Raw genomic sequence first — 9,908 nt, forward strand, 5'->3', positions numbered from 1 at the left:
GCCATGTGCTTTTGTTTGTAAACAAAAGCACATGGTTTTTGACAGCAGGTATGCCCCTATACTACTGCTCAGTATTGTCTACACTGACTGGCTGCGGCTTCTCCAAGGCAGGAGTCTTTCCCAGCCCTTCTTGGAGATGCTGCCAAATATTTAACCTGCAGCCTTCTTCATACGGAGCAGATGCTCTGCCACTGATCTATGGCCCCGCCCCATATTATAAAGTAAAGAATGGTTTCACTTGTTATCAATGTCATGTTTTCCTTGCACAGGGCAGTACACACAGTCTCCCTCCTATTTTATGCTCACAACAACCTTGCAAGGTAGGCGAGATTGAGTGAGAGCAACTGGGTCACCAGTGAGCCCCGCTAATGAGCAGGGATGTGAACAGGAATCTACCTGCCCCAGTTTATCCACTATAGCACATTTTACTGTCCATTGGGATCTGTTTTATTAAGACTTTTGGATGAAGGAAGCTAACATACTTCTTGGCAACCAACCAACTATGTCTCTTGATCCTTCATGGCAGGTCGAAAGACCCCTCCGTCTGGGGAGGTCCATATCTGGGTCAAGGACACCAAAGATCTGCCCCAGTTACGTCCCTCCGGAGTGGGCTCCTTTGTGAAATGGTAGGTGTGTCATGGGGCGGGGGGTGGATTTCATACCCACACGGACCCAAGCAAGCACAACCATATGCTTCCATGGTGCTCATTCATCACACATACCTTCGCTGACAAAGAAATGCTCAGAGGTGTCCCTACCACTTTAAACCCTAAGCAGTTTAGAGCCAACATATCTGAACATGACTCCACCCACCATATAAGATCCATGAGGGAAGCCCTCTTTTTGTTTCTCACCTCTGTCTGATGCTCAGTTGGTGGCGATGCAGGACAGAGCTTTTTCGGATCCCCCACTCTGTAGAACTCCCTGCCACTTGAGGTTCACTTGGTAGTGCCTTCCCTGCTCGTTTTCCAATCATCTCTTGATATTTTTTTTATCCCAGCAGGCCTCTTAAGTGTGTTAAATGTTGCCACTATGAACTCCGCTCTCTTGGCTTGGGATCCAAGTTCCATCGTGGATATTAAAGTAATAATAAATAGTAATAGCTAGGCTCCGGAGGGCTTGAATTCTGTTTGCTTAGCTGAATGACTGGAAAAAATAAGTGGAAGATGACATTTCTCTGTCGCCATTCTGCCTGATGTCAAATGCTCTTTCTCCCTTGCAAGCTACGTTCTTCCAGACACCAGTAAAAAGAGCTACCAGAAGACCCGCATTGTCCAGAGGGACTCCAACCCGGTGTTTAACCACACCATCGTGTACGACGGCTTTCATACAGAAGATCTGAAGGATGCCTGTGTCGAGCTGACCGTCTGGGATCATGAGAAACTGACCAATCACTTTCTGGGAGGGATCCAGCTGGGACTTGGGACAGGTAATAACGAGGCCCTTTCGCCTCATTCCAGTTTCGACATGAAACATGTTCTCCTTGCCCAGAAAATATAAACAGGGAGAGCAGACATCCAAAGGGCATGTTTTGGACCGCAAATCAAAATGGAAAGGGCTTCTCTTCAGAAGCGTGGCTGGGCAGAAATTAGAATTCACAGCAAGCCAGGCCTCTGCACCATTGAAATCAATGAGTACCGTTCATTTCCCATTAATTTCCCATTAATTTTAGTAGGATGTAGTCATGACTAACATAGCCCGGATGATTTCAGGGGTTGAACCTGAAGCCATCAGCATGCAAGTTGTACACTGGACTCGGGTCAGGACATCCTAAAATGAATGACAGCGAATGCCCACTAAAATGCACTGGTTCTTTCCAAATGGCAAGGGGACTGCATGGAATTTCTGAATGGCCAATGGAGAGGAGAGGAGAGCTGGTCTTGTGGCTGCAAGCATGACTTGTCCCCTTAGCTAAGCAGGGTCTGCCCTGGTTGCATATGAATGGGAGACTAGAAGTGTGAGCACTGTCAGAGATTCCCCTCAGGGGATGGAGCTGCTCTGGGAAGAGCAGAAGGTTCCAAGTTCCCTCACTAGCATCTCCAAGATAGGGCTGAGAGAGATTCCCGCCTGCAACCTCGGAGAAGCCACTGCCAGTCTGTGAAGACAATACTGAACTAGGTAGACCAATGGTCTGATTCAGTATATGGCAGCTTCCTATGTTTCTAACCAGTGCATCTTAGTGGGCATTCCCTGTCATTCTTGACTATATGATCCTATTGATATATTTGTGCAAGAGTTTGTTTCAATTTGTCGCTTAAGATGATGGTGAAATGCAGCAGTCATGCTAACTGAGGAAAGAGGCACCTCTTAGAAAGTGGTCTAGTTCTCTTGCATTTAGCAGGGGGAGAGCAACTGTCCCTCTTCAGACCAGTACACTGTCCCTACAGTGGCTGTTGGCTGGCGTCTCTCTTGTGTCTCTGTGGGGCAGGGAACCATCTTCTCCTTGCTTTTGCTATGAAAGCTGTTTGGGGAATTTTTCTGCTCGAGAAGCAGGGTAGACAAGTGAGGGGGATAAATAAGAAGTGGGGCAAAGACCGGCCTTGCTGAAGGGGCCCCTGCTGACTGGGCCGAAGGGCACCTTCTCAAAATGGCGGCTCTCTCGTATCCCACAAGAGGGGGAGCAACTGTCCCTATTCAGCCCAGCCCAGTGTCCTTCCCAGTGGCTGTTGCTGGCGTCTCGTTGGTGTTTCTTTTTCGCCTGCAAGCCCCTTGGAGGCAGAGAACCATCTACTCATGCCTTTTGCTGTGGAAGCCCCTTTGGGAACCTTTTCTGTGGAACAGCAGAGGGGACAGCTGCTCCATAAATAATAAATGAGCAGCCCCCCTCAGGCAAAGGTCGGCCTCGTTAAGTACCTGCTGACCAGGCTAGGGGGCACCTTCTCAAAATGGCGGCTCTCTTCCATTTAGAGGTGCTGTCCCTGTCCAGCCCAGCCTAGGTGGCTGTTGCTTGGGCTCTCCTTTGTCTTTCTTTTTAGACGGTGAGCCCCTTGGGGCAGAGAACCATCTTCTCACTCCTGTTGCCTTGGAAACTGCTTTGGGGACTTTTCCGGTGGAAAAGCAGAGGGGACAGCTGCTCAGTGAATAATGAATGAGCGGCCCCCTCAGGCAAAGGTCGGCCTCGTTAAGGGGCCTCTGCTGGGCCAAGAAGCGCCTTTTCAAAATGGCGGCCGGGGAGAGCAGCTGGCCCTATTCAGCCTAGAATAGCATCCCTCCCAGTTGCTGGGGGTCTCCCTTGTGTCTCCCTCCCTTAGATTGGGAGCCTCTTTGGGGCAGGGAACCATCTTTTCTCCTTGCTGTTGCTATAGAAATTGCTTTGGGAACTTTTCTGTGGAAAAACAGAGAGGACAGCAGCTGCTCAGCGAATAATGAATGAGCAGCCCCCGCAGGCAAAGGCCGCCCTCCTTCAAGGGGCTCCTGCTGACTGAGCCAAACGACACTTTTCCAAAATGGCGTCTCTCTTCCATTCAGCAGGGGGAGAGTAGCTGGCCCTGTTCAGCACACAAAGTATAGCAGCCTTCCCAGTGGCTCTTGCTAGGATCTCTCCGCGTCACCCACCCCTCTCTCTCAGCTTGTTTTAGACCATGAGCTCTTTTGGAGCAGAGAGCCATTTCCTCATCCCTTTTGCTATGTAAACTGCTCTGAGAACTGCTGTGATATATATGTGCTGCAGCTGGGGACAATGGGAGTTGTAGTCCACCAACATCTGGAGAGTCTCAAGTCGGCCATCCCTGCTTCCGAGACCAGTGTCGTTGAGCCTGGAAGAGCCTGTGGGTTAAATGAGTGGCCTTGAGTAACAGGGTTGCCAACCCTGACTGGAGCTCTTCCTGCAAAGTTCCCCCTGCTCCCATTTTTGTAATGCAATATCTTTCACCACACCAGGCCAGAAGAACCTCCAGGATTACTTTCAGTAGTGGATCCTGGAGGGCAGGGCTGGCAAACCTCAGGTCGCTCAAGAAAAACAGCTAGATCTAACCGCTGTGACTATACTGTATTTACCTGAATACAAGACTAGGTTTATTCCAAGTATTTTGATCTTAGAAATCAGGAGGTCATCTTATATTCAGAGTCCTGTTATTTTTGAGTCAATGTAGGTATAACTTGAATGTAACCTCTACTTTTTAAGGGGATCGTCTTAAATTCAGAGTCATCTTCCATAGGGTATTTCCATTTTAGACAGTCAATGGTGCTTTTCTTCTGTGTTTGACAAGGAACACCATTAAGGGAGGAGAGCTGGTCTTGTGGTAACGAGTATGAATTGCCGCCTTTGCTAAACAGAGTCCACCCTAGTTTGCACTGAATGGGAGTCTACATGTGTGAGCACTGTAAGATATTCCCCTCAGGGGATGGGGCCGCTCTGGGAAGAGCACCTGCACACTTGCATGCAGCAGGTTCCATAACTCAGTGGAAGAGCATCTTTTTACTTGCATGCATAAGGTTCCAAGTTCTCTCCCTGGCAACTCCAAGACAGGGCGGAGAGAAACTCTGGCCTGCAGTCCTGGAGAAGCCGCTGCCAGTCTGTGTAGACAAGACTGAACTAGATGGACCAATGGTCTGACCCAGCCTGAGGCAGCTTCCTATGTTCCTATGATACACACAGTCCTACCATGAACGTGACTGCTTGCAGCAGAGATTATGACCTCTCAAAAAAGGAGCACGATCATAGGTTGCCCCTTTTCATAGCCGCTGACATGTAGACAGCCATCCAAATACAAACCTGGGCAGACCCTGCTTAGCAAAGGGGACCATTCACGTTCTCTACCCCAAGACCAGCTCTCCTCCTCCCCGAGGCTCACTTGTTTCTTGTTTCTTTCAAAGGCTCCAGCTATGGGATTGCCGTTGACTGGATGGACTCCACACAAGAGGAGGTCGCATTTTGGCAGGAAATGATGACCACGGCGAATGAATGGATTGAAGCGTCCCTGCCTTTGCGCTCTCTGGCTGGAAAAAGGAAGCTGAAATGAACAGCTGGCAGCAGCCCACAGAGGAACGGAGAACCGTTTACACAGAGAAGAGGGCCAATGCAAAGCTGGCTGACCTCAGGATTGCCTGTGCAATGCACTTCGAAAGGACAAGGTATTATTACTCATCCCAAGAGAGGACTGAGCGGATTTTACATCCCAGCTAGCTGAAAGACCTGCTGCTCGTCACCTCTCCATCATCTAGACCTTAGATTTTATTCGACTTTGGGTTTGTACCCAGAGAGCAGGGAAGAAATGGTGTAAATATGTTTATAGTTTATTTTATTACAGTGTCCATGATGCTGTTTCGTTTGTGCCTCCCCATAGAGGAAGTTATGACAAAACTTTGGCTAGTACAGCCACCAGTACACACAGTATCACAACAAAGTTGAAGCAAACCATGATGCAAATGAAACATGAAAAATCTGTACTAGGATATGCCTGGGTTACCAGCTCTCCAGGATCGACTGAGAGTTCTCCAGGAGCTGGCATTCATCTCCCATCCACATGTTATGTTCAACACTTGTACAGGTGCACAATGTATACAGGTACAGATCTGTACACAGGTACACTCATTCACATGTTATGCTGAACACAGGTACAGAAGTACCTCTCTATACCAGGCATTTGAAGGGCCTGTATCCAGGTTCACTTTTGAAAGGAACACAGGTACAGTACAGTCATTCACACAAACACATGTACAGCATAATGTTTGAATCGGGCTCAGAATGCTGAAGATTTTAATGGTTTGATATAATGAAAAATATTTCATTAGCGAGTCTCCAGGAAGCACTTCAGTCTGCTATCGGACCACAATCCCATTTCTGACCTTTTGTGTGCTGACCCCTGGAAACAAGTGTTGAATACAGTCTAATCCAACAAGGTACTTCCTACATTCTTAAAGGGGAAGGGGCATACCCCAAGAGGGATCCCTGTGGGATTTTAAAGATGAACAGATTTATTGGGGTCCCTGGTGAAAGAGCCTCTTGTCCACAAAAACATTTGTTGCAATAAATCCACCAGTCTGTCTGACTGGTACAAGATTGGAGAAGGTCCAAGGTTGAAATCATTTAATGTTGGGGTACAGTAACAGACTTCACATGGCTACCCCTCAAGAATTTAATACGGGCAACTTATACCTTAACTGCTGCAAAATCCTGAATGCCTGTGTTCTTGCTTCGTAAGTTTAGACCACAGAGAATCTAGTAAGGGGGCCGGGTGACAGGCCACAGAAGAATTAAGCCTTCCTCTGCTGTAAGAGTTCTCAGCCGATGCCATTGTAATCCCCATATGTGGTTGGACTGTAATTGTCATCACCATGGTGGCTGGGGATGATGGGAGTTGTAGTCCCAACAGCTGGGGACCCAAGGCTGATAAACCCTACCTGACTATATCCTAACTGGCTGCAGTGGTCTTCAGGTGGGGGCCTTTTCCACCCCCACCCACCTACTTGAAACTGTATATTCAGTCATAGGAACATAGGAAGCTGCCATATACTAAGTCCAACCATTGGTCTATCTAGCTCAGTATTGTCTACCCAGACTGGCAGCGGCTTCTCCAAGGTTGCAGGCAGGAGTCTCTCTCAGCCCTACCTTGGAGAAGCCAGGGAGGGAACTTGGAACCTAGATGCTCTTAGCAGCTGCATCCTTTGAAGGGAATATCTCACAGTGCTCACATGTGGTCTCCCATTCAGACCCTGCTTAGCTAAGGGGACATCATATTTGCTACCACAAGACCAGCTCTCCTCTCTATATGATGTCTGCAAAGAATGGATCTTTGACAAGCCAGGCATGTTCTCTCTCACTGAGTTGTGGTCTCTCCTCTGGCATCCAAAGGCTTTATTTATTTGACAGAGCTGTGCTCTTTAGTGGACGCATTAAACGTCATTACTCAGATTTCCCTTCCTTCCTTGCCGTTCCTGTTAAGGCAAACCTATGCAAATAACTCTCTTTGTAACGGGTATGTTCATATAACCAAGATGTCCCTTACCTTCATCAGGGGCAAATATTTGGCACTTTATTCTGTTCATTTCATAATCTGCGTTTCAATGAACTCTAATTTAAGAGAGAGTGCTTTATAGGATATTAATTAATATTTAATACTGTGGTTAATAGTAATCACAGTAGCAGATTACGCTGTCCTTCAATCTCTTTGCAGGATGATCAGGCAAATACGTGGCAATACCATCTCTCTTTTACTTTAACAGTTGAAAACACTTTATAAACCCGCAAAATAGGTACTGGTCAATGTCATGAACAGGCCTGGAAGGCTTTTGACAAGTGTGAAGATACTGTCCTTGTTCTCTACGCTTCACGACCTGGCTATATGACTTTTATGCATTTCACTGGGAAGCAGGAAAAATGTTTCTTAATGCTGTAGGGCCTTGTGCCTTACACCTATGAAAACATGTCTTGATGTTTAACTTATACATAATAAACCAAAAGATTTTGTTTGTCCTTCTCAGTTCTTCATTCTGAAACACTTTGCTATTTTTTTCTCTCCACTGCAAACCTGTATTAATGGTCTGCAACATGCAGACTGGATCAGCCAGACACATCTTCAGACGGTAGAGCTCCATCATCTATACCTTAGATTTTATGTGACATTGGGTAGATGCCCAGAGAGCAGGGAAGAAATTGTGTAAATATGTTTATAGTTTATTTTATTACAATTGTCATGAGGAAGAGCGGGATATAAAATGTGATAAATACATACATACATAAAGTGGTGTTTTGGGGTCCCCAACCCCATCCAAAAGAATTGTCCCTTTTCTAAGCAGGAGTCACCTTGGTTTGCATTTGGATGGGCAATTGCAAGTGAATGCTGGAAGATATTCTTCTTAAGGGATGGCCCCATAGCTCCGTGGAAGAGCATCTGCAAGCTTGCGTGAAGAAGGTTCCAGGTTCAAGCCCTGGTAGCATCTCCAGAAAAAGACTGCTGCCTGAAATTCTTGGAGAGTTGCGGCCAGTCAGTGTAGAATGTAGACAAATCTTAGCTAGATGGACCAATGGCCTGACTCGGTGAATGGCAGTTTCCAAGAAGGTTTGCCCCAGTCAATCATCTTCTGAATTCTGGAAAATAAAAGGTGAAGGAAATGATGATGAAGGGAAGGATCCTGGCTGATATTCAGAGCAAGGAAGTATTGGTGCAGTGAAAGAGCAGTCCAGTGCAACTTGCCTAAAAAATGCCCACTGCAGTGGGGAAGCAGTACTTTTTGACACTCCCTTTCCCCAGGATGCCCTCAGTCAAGGTTACCAACAGGGTGACGTAACCTCAGGGCAACTTTAATTGTAAACCGCCCAGAGACTCAAGTTTTGGGCAGTATAAAAAATGTTAAACAAACAAACAAACAAACAAACATAAACCTTGTAAACTGATCTGGGCTTCTCAGAGGAAGGGCAGAATATACATGTAAAAATAAATAAAATAAACCGCCCCTTATTAGCAGGGACTGCATTTATTTTAGCCCCAAATAGTCTGTCCCTCATGGGGTGCCATTTGTCCCTTATTTTTCAGCTTACAGCCATCAATGACGGACTCACTTCGCATTCTCCAGGTATCAGGATCATGGAAACCATGCAAGTGATGGCTGCTCGATTGTGCTCATGGCTGAAGCTCTTTTCACTGGCTAACAATGCTTCTCTTTCTAGAAAGCAAAATGACATCACACCCAATTTGGCTGATCATGGTTATATCCATAAGTGGAGGAGAAGCAATCCAAGTTGGAACTCAAACCATGGTTTAAATTGAAAGCGGTTTTTTAAAAACCCAGCCACAGGCAACTGCACAGTGCCACCTGAACATATGTCCCCGAGGGCTGTGCAGCCCTCTGCTTCCCCACTGCACCGGTGCAGTTAGTTTGGAAATCCTATTAGGCTGTTCTCTTGCCCCGCTGGGACATCCTTGCGCTACATCAGCCAGTGTGCTTAAGATGCAACAGAAATGCTTTTCCACAGCTGAAGGTGCAGAGTGGCCTTCCTGGATGAAAAACGCACAAGCAGCCCTGAGGGTTATTTGAGTTGTGCCTGTGCACCCTTCCTATTTGGGGCTGTGTTTTCCAACAGAAATGAGCAGAGGCTCACATGAGAGTATGCAGTCAACAACACTGTCTCTGTCGGCGCTTCTCTGGCCCCCATGCCTAACTTATCCCAGCTGGTTGGTTGTTTCAGTGTACAGTGTGTATGCAGGTACAAATCTGTACACAGGTACAGTCATTCACAAGCTATGCTGAACACAGGTACAGAAGTGCATTTCCTATCTGTAACCTGCATTTGAAAGGCCCGTATCCAGGTTCACTTTTAACATGAACACAGGTACAGTCATTCACACAAACACCAGTATGCGTGTACAGACATCCGCACATTTGCACAGCATAAATTTCTGAATCGGGCTCTAGGCTTCTTCCCAGGATGTCCCTTAGCAGAGTCAATCATCAATCCAGGTTCTTCCTTAGCAGCTAACTGTATCCCCTGAGCAGACACATGCAAGCTAGCTTTGCCCATTGATAAATCTGAAAACTTCCTTGGAGAGAGGCAGTGATTGCTGGAGGGTATTGTCGTGCCCCTGATCACCTTTTCCCATCCATTCTTTACTGCTGCTTATCTGATCTCTCCTTTGCTAGCCAATGGCTCCTCCCCTTCCAATCCCCTGATAGAAAAAGCAATTGAAAGAGAACTAGGACAAGCAGCAACAAAGAAAGGCCTGATTCACACCGGCATCCAAAGCTAGGTTTAATGTGGGTTACCAACATTAGGTTGATTGCGGGAACCCATGCCAAGATGAATTATGGCCCGAGCTGAAGCTGAGATGCTTGCCTTGGAGTGGAGTCACACAATCACACTCATGACAATAACCCGAATTAAACCTAGATTCAGACAACTGTGTGGACTCGACCAAAGCATGGAGAAAGGCGACCATGGACTCTCTAATCTTCCACCAGCTTGCTCTGGC

At 46.9% G+C, this 9,908-nt stretch overlaps 1 protein-coding gene across 1 annotated transcript; it reads left to right on the forward strand.

Moving 5' to 3' along the window:
- Positions 1-231: 231 nt before the first annotated feature.
- LOC128350552 (synaptotagmin-like protein 2) lies at positions 232-4,961 on the forward strand. Its single transcript, XM_053308961.1, has 4 exons — positions 232-626; positions 1,224-1,429; positions 2,976-2,978; positions 4,816-4,961. Exons 1-4 carry the CDS (start codon positions 520-522, stop codon positions 4,959-4,961), a joined length of 462 nt encoding a protein of 153 aa, XP_053164936.1. The 5' UTR covers positions 232-519.
- Positions 4,962-9,908: the final 4,947 nt, after the last annotated feature.

This window comes from Hemicordylus capensis, chromosome 3 (genome assembly GCF_027244095.1).
Source record: "Hemicordylus capensis ecotype Gifberg chromosome 3, rHemCap1.1.pri, whole genome shotgun sequence".
NCBI classification, from domain to species: domain Eukaryota; kingdom Metazoa; phylum Chordata; class Lepidosauria; order Squamata; family Cordylidae; genus Hemicordylus; species Hemicordylus capensis.

Coding starts and splice junctions, on each gene's coding strand:
- LOC128350552 (XM_053308961.1), top strand. CDS start 520: ATGGCAGGTCGAAAGACCCCTCCGTCTGGGGAGGTCCATATCTGGGTC. Junction 627..1,223: donor GTGGGCTCCTTTGTGAAATG/GTAGGTGTGTCA, acceptor CTCCCTTGCAAG/CTACGTTCTTCCAGACACCA.